A 16,901-nucleotide genomic window follows, 5' to 3' on the forward strand; every position below is an offset into this window, starting at 1 on the left:
AAGTCAGGTCAGAGGGTGAGCCACGGCCAGAAAAGACAAAGTCTGGGACATGCCGAGAAGGACTAGGATAGGTGGCTTGGACAGGTCCCACAATATAAATAAATTGCAACCTAAGTCCACGAAGCAGGGGCTGTTAGAATCCGAGGGGAATGAATTAAAATGCAAAACTCATTCTTGTCACTTGGGCATTTTTGCGGCAGTATTTTCCTTCATTTTACGTTTATTTATAAGCCATGCGAGTAGCATTAATAGGGGAACCAGGTCGAGTACTTAATAGCCAGTACCGCCAGCAGGCCAACAACTAAGGGCTAGTTTCACTTTCCAAATGAAATACATCCGCCGCCGGGCATGTTAAATAAGTTTCTGTAGTGGTTAGTTTTCGAGCTAATTTATGTTTTAAGTCCTGCCATAAATGTTTGTAAAAAATCCTGATGCAAGACCAAAAAAAAATTGTATCAAAAAAATAAAAAAGCTACTAGAACCCCTAATCTTGAAATACTAAAAAGACAATATAAAATTGGGTAAAAAATAATTAAAATTGAAGTATTTCATAAGTAGGGTCTTCGGAAAAAGTAGGTATAAATTGCTATTGACATTTGATTTATTTTTTATGAACAGAAAAATTAAAAACAAAAGGAACATTAGGAAAACATTAATACATTAAAACATTAATAGGATAATAACATTAAAACATTAGGAAAAATGCAACTATTCATAGATGCGCTCCAAAGATGCTGGTTGGGATTGAAAAAGTGTGAAATGTACGTTTATCCCCATGGTTTGTTTCCATCCCCTTAGCTTGTGACCACGGCGCGCATTTGACATAATCTACATTCATACGAGTTATATTATATAATTTATATACATTTATATGGATGATAAATAACGCAAAACAAATGTGAGCCGGGCTGGAAGCGTGTTGATAACAGAAAAGAACAAGAAGCAATTCTCGTTCGCACTAACCGAGTGAGCCGAGTTTGTCTCGTACATTATGCAAATTATTTGCACGAGTTTTCAATTTTGGTAAAATGCTTTTGGGCATTATTAAGGCTAAGAGTGGCGGCAGACACGACATAGCTTTTTCAGGGTACATTATTAAAATCGTATTTGGAGGCCTAGCCAATGGGGTCTCTAGTCTCCTGCGATCGTGTCTAACATGATTATCCTTGCCCCCAAACAAATCAAATTGAGTTATTCCTTCTAGAACCTATGTATGTTTGCTTGCAAACTGGGACTGAAAATAACCCACCAGGGGGCTGTGTCCGCCCTAGATTGTTTTAATAACAACTCTTCTCGGGGAGTTGGTGCCAGCACAGTATATACTCGAATTCCAACAACAAGCAACAACTTATTCACTTTCTGTTTTTCTCCACAAACTGCCCCGAAAAATAAACTGCGGTTAGTGGATAAAGATCCCCCAGCCCCAAACTTTGGCCAGACTTTTGGCCTTTTCGGCAGCATTTGGCTGCCACTGTCAGCAAACGGAAAATATCCTATATGGTTCTGCGGGCCCTGCGGGCTTTGCACTAAAGTTGAATACACAGCAGCAAAAATAACCAAACTGTATGCCCTTAACTGCAAGGACTACAGTTGGTTTATTTGACCAGGAAGAGTCCCTTGTTTTAATGTAATTTGTTTCTTTTCCAAAGAACTTGGAACGTTAATAAACGTAATCAATTAATACAGATATACATAGAGATGAGACGTTGCGCGGGTGTTCTTGATCGTGAGGAGTTTAGCAAAGCGAGAAGGGGATGCGAATCTGAATCTGTCGGGTGCTGACTGATGTGTAAGGTGTTAGTGGATCGATGTCTGTCTACATGCCGCCGTCGTTCTTGGAGCGCACATCGTCGATCTTGAGTATCATTTTGACGAGCTGCGTAAAGATAAGGATCTGCTGCTTCTTCGAGTGCAGAGACTCCACCACGTTGGGGTTCTTCATGTCCGAATCACCCGTTAACATACAGTCCACTCCCAAGCTGGGCTTCTTCTCGGTCACCTGACTGGCCTTTAGCTCCGACAGCGTCTCCACAGGATGCAGGCCACTGTTCTCAGCCAAAGCAGGCGGAATGCTCTCCAGAGCAACAGAGAATGCGCGGAAGGCGTACTGCTCCAGCGTTGACAGCTGGTCGGCTTCCTTGGCCACGGCCAGCGAACAGCTGATCTCGGCAGCACCACCATCGTACACGATACGAGAGTCCTTGACCAAAGAACGCACCCCACAAATAGCATCGTGAATGGAGCGCTTGGCCTCGGCAATGATCATAGCATTGCCGCCTCGCAAGAAGATGGTGACAGCCTTGGAGTCCTTACACTCCTCAATGACCAGCATCTTGTCCTTGGATATACCAAAAGCCATTTCTCGAACAAGACCAGCTGTTCGCAGCTTCTCGGCCGTGAGCTCCTCAAAACGCGGCACAATGCGGCCACCAGTGGCGATAGCGATGAGCTCGATCTCGGGACCTCCAATCCAGCGAACGGCGGGCAGTTCTTGCTAGAGCAGCAAGTGGTTGGCTTCGTCGTCGAAGCCCCACTGTCAGATGGCCAAGGTGGCGCGGGCATCCTTGACTTGCTTGACCATTTCGCGCAGCGCCCTGTAGTGCTCGACGGTAGTGACATCCAACTTATGCTTGGTCTTGGGCTTCGGGGGCTCGAACGGGCAGGTGAGAATGGCAAGTTTGACGTTCTTCAGCTCTTTAGGCATCTGAGAATGGCTCAGGGTCTTGTCCACGATGACACCCTTAACCAGCAAGGAATCCTCCATGCGACCACCGACCTTAGTTTCTATCTTGATCAGCTCGAAGTTGACGTCCTTCTTTTCGATGTCAGCCACATTGAGGACAGCATCCACGGCCATTTCAGCGGGATATTTCTGGGATACATCCTTTTCTAAAACTTTTAAAGAAATCTGCAAAATAAGTTTTATCAATTCAGACAAAAACTTACATGTTCAGGAGCTATTGCAACCTAATTCGACTTTTGACTCAGTTTTCCACTATTAGATTTTTGGTACGCATTAACTTTAAAAGCCATAGGAAATTTCACCAAATGGTAGATATATTAATTTTATCAGTTTAAAATCAGTTCTTTTTTTTCTAATTGGGGATATCATTATTATTATACTATTATTTTGACCTTATAAACATATAAAAGATGGCTACGACATTTTGTTACATAAAACTGGGGAGTCTTTGAGACCGACGGATGGTTGGAAAAGATACACCTTCACTTTGACAAATATATGTACATTTTAAAGAATAAAATATAAAAATATGTTATGAATACAATTGACATTAATTTTTAAAATACCAACCATGAAAGTATTAATATTGTACACCTTTTGCTTGGTCTTACAATTCTCACAAAAGACTTGGATGTATTTGTGGAAATTGAATATGCCGGGTTAATCCACTTAATTTATGGCAGTTGATTTTGTAACAATAACACAAATTAAATGCATTTTAAGCAGATTACAAATCGGACAATTGGCCCGAATCCTTTTACGCAACAGGCCATGGCCCAGGGCTTCGTTACCTATATAAGTTAATTGCATGTGCGACAACAATGTGCATTATGGCAGGGGAAATTACATAAGGACAATAACCATAACCGTAAGCGGCGAAAGGACTCACGTGTCGGGGAATGGAAACAACAGCCACGTAGTCGCCGGGCTACTGGCAACTGCCTGCCAATCGAGGCGTGGGCCCGAATCTTCTACGGAAAAAATGAATATGGCTGGCATATGGCGAACACGGTTTTAATGGCCGACATGACGAGGACTACCGGCAGGCAACATCGAGTACTAACAATAGACATGACAAGCCTCTGAAGAGGCACAGATGTTGGCCCAAGTGCTCTCTCATTTGGCCAAACTTCCTGTAATGTTGCCGTGTTTCATCAACATGGGCTATTATTACTTGTAATCGCCTGCAGGGCTGTTTATGTTTTATATGCTATATGCTGTGTTGTTGTACATTTCCGATTATACATATTTATGTATATTTACGGTGCATTCCTTTTTATACATTTATATAGTTAAAGATCAAAACTCAATCCAATTCCCCTTACTTAAACATACTTTAAAAATTATAATTGGTTTATTTAAAAAATAAATAGGTACTTTTGAAAGTTTAGCATTCTGTAATGTATTATAACCTCATAGTTGGATATATTAACGAGAGGAGAAACTAAGAATCATTGGATTGGAATTATTTTATTTGAAAATATTTATGTGGGACTCGTACATTAACATTTTAAAATAATTTATTCAATAAACAAAATGTAATAGTGTATGATATTCTAATACTGAAATTGTGATTCGATCAAAAGAGTCCATATATTTGGTCCACGAAAAAATTAATTCATTGCTTCGATTTGAAAAAAAAAATATATATATATAATGTCTTGGGGCTACAAACATTTAAATAATAATGAAATATTCCAGCTCAGATATAGCATCATATTATCAAATTAGAAAACTCTGATCTATCCACATAACGTATACATAAAAGCAAAGGGGGGATGTGTCACGTTACTCATACGGTATACGTCATTAACGGCCATTTACATTTCCTGCTATCGAATTTCCAGTTCCTGCCCCACAAAAGCAAAACAATCCAGACTCCGCTCCACCGGAGATGCTCACGTTCGTGCTGATTGCAAAAAGCCCTCGGCGGAGGCAGTTTACAAGAAAAAAAATTAATGGGAAAGCTTATGTTTCTCTCCGTGGCCCAATGATTACGCCGATAAGTTCGTTTTTTACAGACCCCGGCTCGAGTTGTTTTCTTCCCAGATGAAAAGTAAACAAGATGACAGGGAGAAGCGAAAACGGCGGGCGCGTGTCCGCCACAGAAATGGCCGGAAATTTGTTTCAGCTTTAATTTACAAATCATTATCGATACGCATTATAAATTTTCCCCGAAACCCAACCAAGAATCAACTAAGGCAGCTGGACCACGATTTCCTTGCCTTGAGAAGATTTCCTAATGGCGGCGACACTAGTAACTCGCCTTGAATAATATTAAATTGGGGATCTGAAGCCTGTGCATCGGGTATGCACTGTTTCGGTTATTGGCTCCTTTTGAACAGATTAATTTCCGGCACTTAGACATAATTCCCCAGTTCCAGGCTGAGACCATGAGAAGCGCTCAACCGGCCTGGCAATCGAACCAATCGGCTAAGGACCAATCTACCAACATGTCAACGAACTGCGAGCGAACGGCCATCGGACCTCGCTGACGGGAGTCGAAGGGGAAGCTTTAGATTTGCACACATTACCACTCAATCTTCATATATGTGAGCCGGGCAGGATTTGAGCTATCCCGTCTCCCGTCTCCGAGCTAAGTCCTTCGCCTCGGGCGTCGGCATGCACATGATGTCCACAAGCCGCAAAGATTTATTTACAATTGTGTTGAGACATAATTCCTTTTGATCGATTGCGAGCCTGTTTCCAAGGGCTCCCCAGTCAGGGGGAGCGGTGGCTGCCAGGACTTTGTGGTCAGTTTGTAAGTGATGATTCTTCTGGTCCTGCCTTTGTCTTTGTGGCAGCTGCACTCGCAGGACGCCGGCAAAAGTTGCAAAGAGGACCTATCTGGCAGAATTATTTGCGCAATTTATGTGGCTTTGATTTCATTGGCAAGATGTACGGGCCAAGTGAGGCCAATTTATGGTAACTTGATAATTTGTGCTCGCATTTGCCAATGGTTGAAAGAAGGCTGGTTGAGTTAAATTTATTTTCCTGTCTGTGGGTCTGCTCCATGGCATTATCACAATAAACTGCAGACTAGTGCCGTGAATGGATTCCTAGAAATGGCGTGTATGTACTTTCATATTCTAAATGCCTTTCACCTGCAAATGAAAACCCTAAAGCCAACTTGTTTGTAATTATGAAGGTGCTTTTTTCAGGTTTTTAACTTTTAAGTTTTTTGCGAAGTAGGCAGTACAAAATAGTATTAAAATCAAATATCAATACAAAAATACAACAATCTGATGTTATAAAATATAAAATCTATGACTATAAAATATTATAGCAATAATTGTATAAAGCTTATAGTTTGAATTTTGTATTTCTGAAGTTTTACTAATTTTATGTTAAATAAATCCTGTTCAATACAAACTATAACAAGTTTAGAGTGCGAACAATTTTGTGTAGCTATACCATAAAAATTAAACACTTTATTCCCTTATTATTATATTTTCCGCCGTGCACTCTCTCTGGCTTATGATTGGCATGGCTCTGGCATAATGAATGCAACTGCTCGGCTGTTAATTCTAGTGGCAGCCCGTTCAGCAATTGTAAAGCAGTTACAGGAACTTTCTCAACGTCGACTTCCAACCCTCCCCCCATCACATTCATCAAAAATGTGCACTTAACACATGGAAAAGGCAGTTCCCGGGCTGCAGCATCGAGCATTGCTTCCCCTTTCTTTGGTAATGCACATAAATCCTTAGAGTGCGCACTTAACTCCTTTTTATGCTGCGACAAAGTACATTTACTAATGACCAAGTCAAACAATGGCCCGGCCAAGACGCAGTGGGAAGAATGGGGATGCGAGCTAGTCCTGGCAGCAAGCATCGTCGAAGCTGGAAACGGGGCTGGCACCAGACCGGCGACTTTCAGCCCGAGAAAGGGGGCGATTCCATCCGCGAAGTAGCAATTTACGCGCTCAAGAAGGCGGCAAGCTGCAGTGGCAAGATGGTGACAAGGCACGCAAAACGGAACAGCAGCTGCCGCATGGAGGGGGCACAGAAAATTTCGAGGGGTTGAGTGCGAACGGGGCGGAGCGGAGGGTTGCATGTTAATTGCTGCAGCGTCAGTAGCAACAATTGCAAACAGTGGAAAAGCGTGTCTAAATAGCGGAAATCCACACAGACAGACACCGAGGCGACACTCGCGCACCTAGCGATCCTTGCGGGAAATCTTTGTGTGTGTTGCGTTCAAATTGAAAAGCAACTTGGAAGTCTGCCAGGACATACTAGCATCTTCTTTTTTGTATGAATTAACTAATTACTTGCCGATTATCCGGATTGAAAATGGTTGCAATTTTCACATCACATTTAATAAATACTATCACCTTTGCGATCACGATGCTGTCTATACAATGCGGTTCTATTTTTAATCAAGTATACTTGTATTGTACACAATTTTTAAATGTTTATGGCACATCTTCGATTAATTTAAAATAAAACTAATTAGAACCTGGAGAAGCTTACATATAGTTTCAGATTGGACATTAACGCCACTTTTAAAGTGAATTTTTTAATGAATTTGAGTATGATCTTTTCTTGATATTTTCTTGATATATCAAATATATCTTTTCATGATATATTTTGCAATATTATATTTAGCAAAAATACAATCCTTTTACAAAAATACAATGGGTTATATCATTGGAGTAAAAAAACCGGAGAACTTAAGATTTGAAATGGACAGTTACACAGACCCCGACATAACGGAGGGATAATGGAGTATTTTTTATAGTTTATTTATAGGTCCTAGAAGTTATGCCACACCAGTTACTATTTTCTTAAAACTTAACAATACAATCGTTTGTACGTTTACTCTGTACTGCTTAATCAAGCAAGTAAGCCCTATGGTGACTCCAATCCATTCTTCCTCAATTTCTGGCTGCCATACAAATTTTCAGCCATGAGAAATGTTATCCAAGTTGTAGGTGTCATTTGTTAGTCCACTAACCTACGGGCTTTAGTCCTTGCTACACAGGATGCCAACCGGAAAAGGACAAAGGAGCTGGCCTAAGCACATGCTGTAAATGCAAACTTCCCTTTAGAACGTATTTTAAAATGTTGATGAAGTAATTAGTTGAATATGCGTAATCCCCCCCACGGAAGGGGCGTGTATGGGCGTGTGTGTGCCCCATGGATGTGTCCCATGTGGGTGGCGTGGCCCATAGAAAGATGTAATTGATAATATGCCCAACTGAAGTGTAAAGGGGCAAAGTCGGGGCCGGGATTGTGAAACTTTTTCCATTTATTAAATTTGCCGCACGAACAGAGCTGCGAGCTGCGAGTTCAGGAAAGATTCTCGCTTTCGTCTATGTGGGCAATGTTTAATTATTTGTGCGGCAGGCGAAATAAAAACTGCCACGATTTATTCGATTCCATGCCAGTTATCGTTTTCATCATATCATTCACGCGAAAAGTTTTCTGAAGTCGCGTTTTGAGATTCTGCATGGAAATCCGAAATGAGAACCACTTTTCTTTGCCAATCCGACAAAAGTTTAGCTTTTGAGCCGAGTTTGTCAGTTTGTTGTCAGTTGTTACTTTTTTATTTTGTTTGAACTTGTATAAAATATAACACATTTTGATTTACACGAAGTTACACACCACAACCCACACAAGCACACATTTGCTTCAGCTTTCTAGCAACTTTCTAGCTTTCGTTGAAAAAGTAATTACCATATGCCAGCCATTCCGATTCTTACCGGATACGTTGCCTTTCAGGTTTCTGCCTTTGCCTTTGATCATGAATTTTCTTGACTTCAACACTTACGAGGACTACGTGGACAGCTTTATAACTCTGAAGGATGTTCGGTACTTGAGCAATATCCAAGTCGAAAGAAACCTGATTTTAAATGCCTGTGGGAAGAACTGCCTGGGAGGACTTCTGACCCGGGCACAGTTTGAAGAACGACGCGACAAGGCGATGCTCCTCCTGAAGCCCCGGGGTCTGTTTGGGGTCTATCACTTCAGTGACTTCCTGAACAACAATGACAAGGTCCTCCAACAGCTTGCCCTTCGGGAGAAGAAGCTGATCGAGCGGCAACTTTCGGTGAGTTCAGGCCCTGCTTGCTAGCTAAGCAAGCATATATTCAAATTTAGAATCCTTTTACGTTCAATGGATCATTGATTTAATTTTAAAAATTCATCCTTTGGTTGGTAGATGTGATATATGTATACCCGCAAGGGCTTGTATGCATATCATCAGCTTAGACTCTGTTTTAAAAATTGAAGCTCTGTTTTGAAAGGAAACAACGCATCCATTAATAGTTTATTTTCCTCTGATTTCCCTACAGACGGTTATTTACCTTCAAATGCGCTCCCAAAAGGGTCTGGAAGTGTCCAGTTTCATCGACTTGGAGCAGAGTCTGCGGGAAAGCCGCTTCAAGACCGCGGTGAATATAACCGATTGGAGGGGTGTTTTTGAGGGCACCAAGAAGCTGATGCCCGGGAAGCACCACCTCAGCTACTTCGCATGGAACCGGAACCGGGTCCAGTACAACGACAGTGACAACTTTCGGGTGGTGAACGAGGGCGCTCACAGCCTACTGCTGAAGCACGTAGGTGATCATAAGATTATTTGCGTGAATGCGACCTGCAAGTGCCCCTACTCCAGAAACGCCAAAAGGGCTATGTATCCTTCCTCCGTCTATGGATACGTCATATTCTTCGACCACATCATCAGGCGCATCAATTAGCAAAATCATCGAAAAGCCAATAAACCCAATGGAAAAAGCGTTTAGCTTTGTCGAATTTGTTGTTGACAGTTTACGTAAATGGCTTTTTATCTTGTGGGTTCTGGCGCTGACTGCTGACAGCTCCTATGGACGCTTTCCATCAGAGAGCGGAAATTACCCCAGGCATTATGCCGTTTTCAGAGCTTATCGGAAGCAGACTGGCCACAGTATTAACTGTTCTGGGTCGAGAGTCTCAAGAGTTGGCTTGTTTGCCCATTTGGCATTGTGTGGCCATTGCTTTTGTATTTCATTACAAACTTTGGGTAAACATTTAATTGACCTTCATTGTATTTAAGAAATACCATATTTCAGCGACTATCCTTTTGACTAATATATTTTTGATACTCAGTAGTCGTAGAGAACAACATTTTTATACCCTTGCAGAGGGTATTATAATGTTGGTCAAAAGTGTGCAACGCAGTGAAGGAGACATCTCCGACCCTATAAAGTAGATATATTCCGGATCAGGATCACCTCCTGAGTCGATATGTGCATGTCCGTCTGACTGTTTCTACGCACACTAGTCTCTCAGTTTTAGAGCTATCGAGTTAAAACTTTGCACAAATCCGTCTTTTAGTTGTAGGCAGTATATAAGTCGGAACGGCCTGGATCCTTCGACTATATCCTATAGGTTTCATATAACTGATTGATCGGAAATGCCATAACTTTGGTGTTTTTTAAGTTAGAGGTTTAAGATTTTCCACACATGGTATATTTGGAAAAAATATCTTATACAAAAATATCTTATGTACAACATTTCATAAGGTTCCGGCGACTATATCTTATAGATGTCATAGAACGATCGGAATTGGCATAACTTTGGTATTTTTTAATTTAGAAAGATGGGACTTGGTACAGGTTCTATTTTGAACAAAATAATCTGATTTTCCGAATTTCATAAGGCCGACTATATTCCATAGCTGCTATATTTAATAACTGAACGGTCGGAATTGGCATAATTTTGGTGTCTTTTAAGATAGAATGATGGGACTTTCTGCGGATTCCATTTTGGGCAATCTTATTTCTGCCAAATTTCATTAGGATCGGCTGACTATATCCTATAGCCGCCATATGACTGAACGTTCGGAAATGGAAAATTAGTTACATTCAATGTATCCTTTAAAGGAGTACGCAACTCTTCCTTGATTTATCATTTTCCCCCGTTTAATAATAAATTTACACGAAAACTATTAGCTTATTTCGTATTGATTTTCAATATATACTTTTAACATTCATTTAATTATTTATTAGCCTTTCAAGTCATATTTCTCACAGAAATTGCAAACGCAACCAAAATCCCAAGATTTTTGCTGGAAAACGCTTGACCAAGGAATTAAATTATTTAGTACGGCAATTTTCAGAGCAATGCTAAATAAATAATGAATGTGTTTAAATTATGATTTAGCTGCCAGCTGCAGAGGCATATACAATTTAATTTGCATACACAATTATCTGCTAATTTATAAACGGCAGAGCTCTGCAGACCGCCCAGAAACAATTCAATTAAAATAAACATCAGGAGCTGAAGCTTGAGCTGTACTTGCAGGATCCATTGCAGCAACCGGGACTAGTCCAGGTGCAAATGGAATGCCCTGGCTCAGCCGGCAAGGGGATAACTAAGTAATTCTCCACCCTCCGGGCCTGAGGATGAAATAAATATTTGCCAGGTCTGCCTTATTCAAGCCACAGGACGAGGCAAGGCGAGTCCCAGTCCATTTGTCTTTGTTCTGCCTCAAGATATGGCAAATTTGTTGGCCCCGAAAAATGGAAATAATAGTTGAAAGACCTTCCTCCGAAACGACATTGAGATTGCATTTTAGAGGCTAAATAAATTTCAAACGAAATAAACTTGCAATTTAGTGCCAGACTGGATATACAAGCCAGGCCCAGAAGACAAAATCGACTGACACTGTCTCCGTATATTTTGATTAACCGGAGGAAAACAACAAGGTTGCATTTCGAAAAACAATAACATGTTTATTAGAGTGTCCTTGCCTTGTTTTTCGGATCCTGAAATGCCATTTCGTGCCCATCCTGACCAATTCGATTGGCGAAAAGTTGTGTGCATGTCAATCAAACGTAAATAATTTAGCTTGTCGCCCAATAATGCCGAATTATTTTCATTCGATCCTATTTATATAAATAACTCAATAGAACAAACATGCAATATGTTTTTGTGTTTACTGAGAAATAATTCAATTGGCAAATTATGCAAACAGGAAGGCCACTGAATAATTAAGGACGTGTGTGATAAATGTCAAAAAGTCTTTGGTTTCTATGCTGCATCCTTAAGTGTGGCTCAATTTAATTTGACCGTTTATTTTGGTTAGACATTATATCTTTCATGTTTATTAAAGAACTAATAGTTGGAACCACCTATGAATATGGAAATGTCATTTATGATGACTTGCTGTCAATTTGATTGGATTTATGCGAGACCCGTGGGTCCCTCATTTGGAAAAATAATGTATGAGTTGTCCCCTGAAAGGCTCCTGCTGCGCCATGTGTTTCATTTGTTATTGCTGTCCTGGCCCAGAGAATACAATATTTCATAAGGTCGTAAGCTGTCGCAAAATATGTCTAATAAATAATTTAAGCACTCAGGATTGGACATCTGGTGAGGTTACGTGCCGTAAGAGACCATCCGGTCGAAACCCTTTCGGCTCGAGAATAAATACATAAAACGCCGTCATAAACAAAACATCATCGAGAGAAAGTCGAGCAAATAAACCGAAGCCTGAGCGAAGGGCACATAATATTAAGCTGCATGCCAAACATGCCAAAGGTCCTCCCGAAGCAGCACTCCCCAAGATGAAAGTCATAAAATGTGACCAATACTGAAAATAATAAAGGAATGAATTAAATGAAATGTAGCGCTGCAAATGAAATTTTTGTGCTCTTCTTTGTCTGTTTGTCCGTTTGTAGATGTTTCTGTTAATTTCGGTGAATGATGGCAAAGAAAGGTATGTGACAAGGACTTGGCTTGAAATAAATCTTAAAAATAAAATCGACAGGATTTGAAGATTCAACATTGCATATTAAATTCTGACAAAACAATATTGTTGCAGACGAGATAGTCGAACTTTGAAAAGAAAAACTTTTTTGAAGAACATCCTTACACCTATTGAATTTATCTTCTTAACTTCCACAATTCTTCAAAAAACTTGCATTCCAAGTAGCATTTCATTTCAAACTCTGATCCGTTGTTTTCCTGGTATGGAGTTCTTAATTTTTGTCGGTCTTACTACTATACTTTATATATTAAATTAATATTAATATTGTTAATATATACTTTTCTAATTGAATTCGCTATTTTACAATTCGTATGTTAGAAATTCACAACCCATTGTTCGAAAGTAAAGTTTTGATTCAATTGCGGAAACTTCGCAGAGCTATAAAGCAACACCAGACAATAATGGCATGAAAATAAGCCAAATTTATGGGCCACACAAGGCTTTTAAACCACAAATCAAAATGAAACACAAAGCGCCGAACCAGCCACAACAACAATTACCAAGTATCAAGTAAAAAGCAATTGTAAATTTTCTAACTGAAGTCATATTGTCTATACATTTATCAAATGTCTGTCTGACTGGCTCAGTTATGTTTGCGTGGGTGTGGGTGGGGCTTTTGGCGGATGTCATAAATAAAACTCGGCTAAAAGATAGACAGTCGCAGCCACGGAGAGAGGACGGGGGTCTTGAGTCGGAAATTGTTTCGCAACGTGGGAAGTGTTTGATTTATGTATGTTTGTCGAGTGACCCGAGAGTGGCATACATTTATATAGAATGTGCACACTCCCCGGAGGCACCAGAGGACACGGCAGTTGTAAAATGTGTAATTGATGATGTGGCAGAAGGACAAAAAAGGAAAAACAGAATGCCGAGACAAACTTCCGTCTAAATATAGTATTAATGCCTGGATTTTGTTGACATTTTCGACAAAACATCTACAAACTGCCACCCAGTAGAGCGAACAAGAGTCCTGTGTCCTGGCGCATGATAAGTGCATTTCGAGTGCAGGACACGGAGGGAGCGTGATGACATGCAAACTGCTAGAGCAAGGGGCGAAAGGGAAGAAAAGAAGCCAACTAAGCCAAACGGAAGCGGAAACTGCATGCAAAAAAGTATCAGAAACGGGGGCGTGAGGCCCAGAGATAGGAAATGTAATGTTGACCATTTGGCAAGCAGCACGAAAAGCCATTTTGTTCCGCCCGAGGAAGGCCAAAAGAAGGAAGACCCGGACACGGGGCATCTTTGCTTGTTATTCTAGCAAATATTTCCAGCCAACACAAAAGCATATTATCTGAGCTACCGAGTGCGGGTCCCCATTTGAAGCTTAACAAATTGATTTTTTAGTTGGTATTTCTTCCACTTTGTCTCCTCGCTTATATTGCTATGTGGCATGACATTTGCTTGCAGCACTTGCTGCACGTTTTCCCGGAGTGATATATGCAACCTTTGCGGCGCCTCCGTTGCTTAATGCACTGGAAACCAGTTCACCACCCATCCCGCCCGTTCGATCCTACCGCTTTTCTCTCTTCGGTTCTTAAGGAGTTGCCGCCTTTGTTTGCTCTTTATTTTTCGGGGCATAAATAAATTTTTATTAATTTATGAGCAGGCGACGCTCAACGGCAGTCTCATAATGTGCGGCATAAGTTTGTGGCCCCAAAAAGACGATGGCACGTGGAGCGAAGGCGGATGGGGGGCAGCCATTTTGGCCATGAATGCATGCAGACTTGGGCCGCAAAATGGCGCAAAGGCGGCGGATATTAAGATGAATCTTCTGCCTGATATACAGCAAACTTTGGAATGGCTAATGAAGCCGGCAAAAGCCCGAAAGGAGTCAGCCAGGCCAAATAAGGCCAACTAACAAAGTATTGCCTCTGCCGTGCACTTTTGCGGCCTGATGGTTGTAAGTTGATGGCTTCAAAAATTTCCTGCTACACTCCAGTTACCCCGCCCGATTGTCCCATGGGGGCCTATTAGAGTGAGTGTTGATTTTATGCCATTCCATTTCAGCGCATTCTCTGGGGAGTTAATTAATTTTTACATTTGTGAAATTCTATAGCCGCTGCAATTGAATTAAAGCGCTCTTCCGCTGCGGCGAGCACACCACTGAATCCAACATGGACAACAAAAAATAACCATCATGGCTAAAGCAACAAGGCCGGAATCAGAGGCAGCAAATTTTCATCGATTTTCAGGAATAACTCACTTTGTGGCACAATTAAGTGCATCACACCTTCGACGGCAACAAAGGGACAGTGGGTTTAAAAAGTGTTCCTGTAAAAACATTTTTTTCCTTTCTTCCATTTTATTAAGATGAATACCATTTTTTTAAAAACCTTTGTTTTTTTTGTTTCTATAAAGATTATGTTTCTGTTTATTTCTTTTTGTTGGATCCAATCGAATAAGCTCATTGTATTTTATTTCCACAAGTTTTGTCGAAAAAGATTTATATTTCTGTCAAAGTAAATAAGTTAATGGTTTTAAGAGTAAGGTAAATTACTTTCTTTTTAAAAATAATTTAGACAAAATTGTTGAGATATACTTATATATTCTCACAGTAAAATCCATTCCACTGTTGACCCTGCACATTTTTACCCGGTAGACGGAGATGTGAAGCGCTTTTTGTTACCCGCTTTGTAATTGTTCCATTTAAAAACTTTTAATTGAATGCTGCAGCCACTGCGTGACTGTTTACTTATAAAATTGGACGGCGGGGCACTGATCAATTGTTTACACGGTTTAAGTAAATAAATGCATTTAAACCGAGCCGGGCCAGTAGCCGATTCCAGGGGATTACCCGCGTTAATTGCGCGAAGGGGCGGCCACCGAGGAGGCATTAACTAAAGAGGCCAGACTGGCAAATAACAAAGGAGGAGTGGAAAAGAGCAAAAGTGAAAGACGATTTTCAACGCGTTAGAAGTGGACAGAAATCGATGAGGCCTGCGCCTTTTGGGCCCAAATTTTTGCTTGCTGCCATTGTTTATTAGTTTTAATAAAGCCATAAAAAGGCCTACGAAACCAAAACCCCTCGAAATGCCATGCACGCGCAATACAAATAAACTTTGACACTAAGCGCTTTAGCAAATGACCTGGGGTTTTATTATTGCCAGTGACGCTGTTTTTCGACACCCTCTACAGACACACAGAGGTTGGAAGTTCACTTTTTCGAACAATAAAAGTTTAAAGATTGGATCGGAATCTTATCTAGCGCATAATTGAATTGTGAAAGCACTGGGTAACCACCATTTTTACGTAGACTAAATCAACTGTACTTTTTCGTAACTCTCCCAATTAGTGTATTTATAGAGTATATTATAGGCCGTCACCTTTGACGTCACATCAAATTTTTACTTCTTTTTTGGGGCCTCACATCAAAAATATGCCATTCCCATTGCTAAACCTTTAGACAAACCCACCGTTCCGCTTGTGTTTGTTCGCCTGCCTGTGTCCTTTTGGCTGAAAATGTGTGTGTCTGCATTTCTGCGGCATTTTTTTGACAATATTGTTTTCTATGCTGGCTGGCGGGAGTGCGGAATGTTATATAGCAACGTACCCACACTATTTGCATACATTGTCGTATACAGCCAAGCGGCAAATAAAACCCCGAAAATATATTGCGTATACGATACAGTGTGCACAATGGTCATTCACAATGATCGCCTATATTGAGGTCTGGGGGCTGTGAGAGATGTGAACCAGCCACCGTTTTGTAACCAAAAGGAAGGCCAAGAAAATAAACCCATTTACGGGATGAGCGTTTCAAGGACGTAAGCCTTTGCATGAAGCTGATTTATGGGGCATATTGGGTATAAACTACAATGGCTAAAAACCTTGTGGAACTTTTTAATCTGAATCAGTTTGTTACGATTTTCTTTTAAAATAATATTTAGCATATATTTAGATATGGTGGGTATTTAATAGTGCGTTTTTAATTTAAAAATATTAATGGTCTTCCGAATTCAACTTTTCATTTCAACTTATATACTACTTGCATTCCACAAACATCAGGTACCAACGAAACAGTACTATTTCTATTTACTCATAGTTTTTAATGAAATATATTAGTTTGTCGATTTCAGGTATTCTTTGAAAGCAATTTGGGTAGCTAACTCTTTAAATATTTCCTCATCGCCATAGCCAAAATACTAACCAGATGCAACAATGACTTTGACGCCTGGCCCCATCACCTAACCAGAATGTAAGCACCTTTCCGGTTTTGTGGCCAAATCCATCGCCTCCGCCGCAGCCGCTAACTTCATTCTACGTCTTGAAAGACAACTTCATTTAAAATTTAACCAAAAGCCTTCGAGTTGGCGAGCCTGATGCCGTTGCCTTAGTACCGCCCACATCCCACTGCACACAAAGACTCATACACTTATATAATGTACATACATATATACGTGGAAAGTGGTAT

General features: G+C 40.6%; 1 protein-coding gene and 1 pseudogene across 1 annotated transcript; one reads left to right on the top strand and one right to left on the bottom strand.

The window, feature by feature from the left end:
- Nucleotides 1-1,593: 1,593 nt before the first annotated feature.
- LOC6503290 lies at nucleotides 1,594-7,233 on the bottom strand (annotated as a pseudogene).
- Nucleotides 7,234-8,267: 1,034 nt separating this feature from the next.
- Nucleotides 8,268-9,510, top strand: LOC6503305 (cilia- and flagella-associated protein 299). The gene is made up of 3 exons (XM_001967541.4): nucleotides 8,268-8,410; nucleotides 8,464-8,791; nucleotides 9,036-9,510. The coding sequence occupies exons 2-3, from the start codon at nucleotides 8,486-8,488 to the stop codon at nucleotides 9,435-9,437; spliced, it is 708 nt and encodes a 235-aa protein (XP_001967577.1). The 5' UTR covers nucleotides 8,268-8,410; nucleotides 8,464-8,485; the 3' UTR covers nucleotides 9,438-9,510.
- The last annotated feature ends 7,391 nt before the right edge of the window (nucleotides 9,511-16,901 follow it).

Source organism: Drosophila ananassae, chromosome 3R, assembly GCF_017639315.1.
Source record: "Drosophila ananassae strain 14024-0371.13 chromosome 3R, ASM1763931v2, whole genome shotgun sequence".
In the NCBI taxonomy this organism is placed as follows: domain Eukaryota; kingdom Metazoa; phylum Arthropoda; class Insecta; order Diptera; family Drosophilidae; genus Drosophila; species Drosophila ananassae.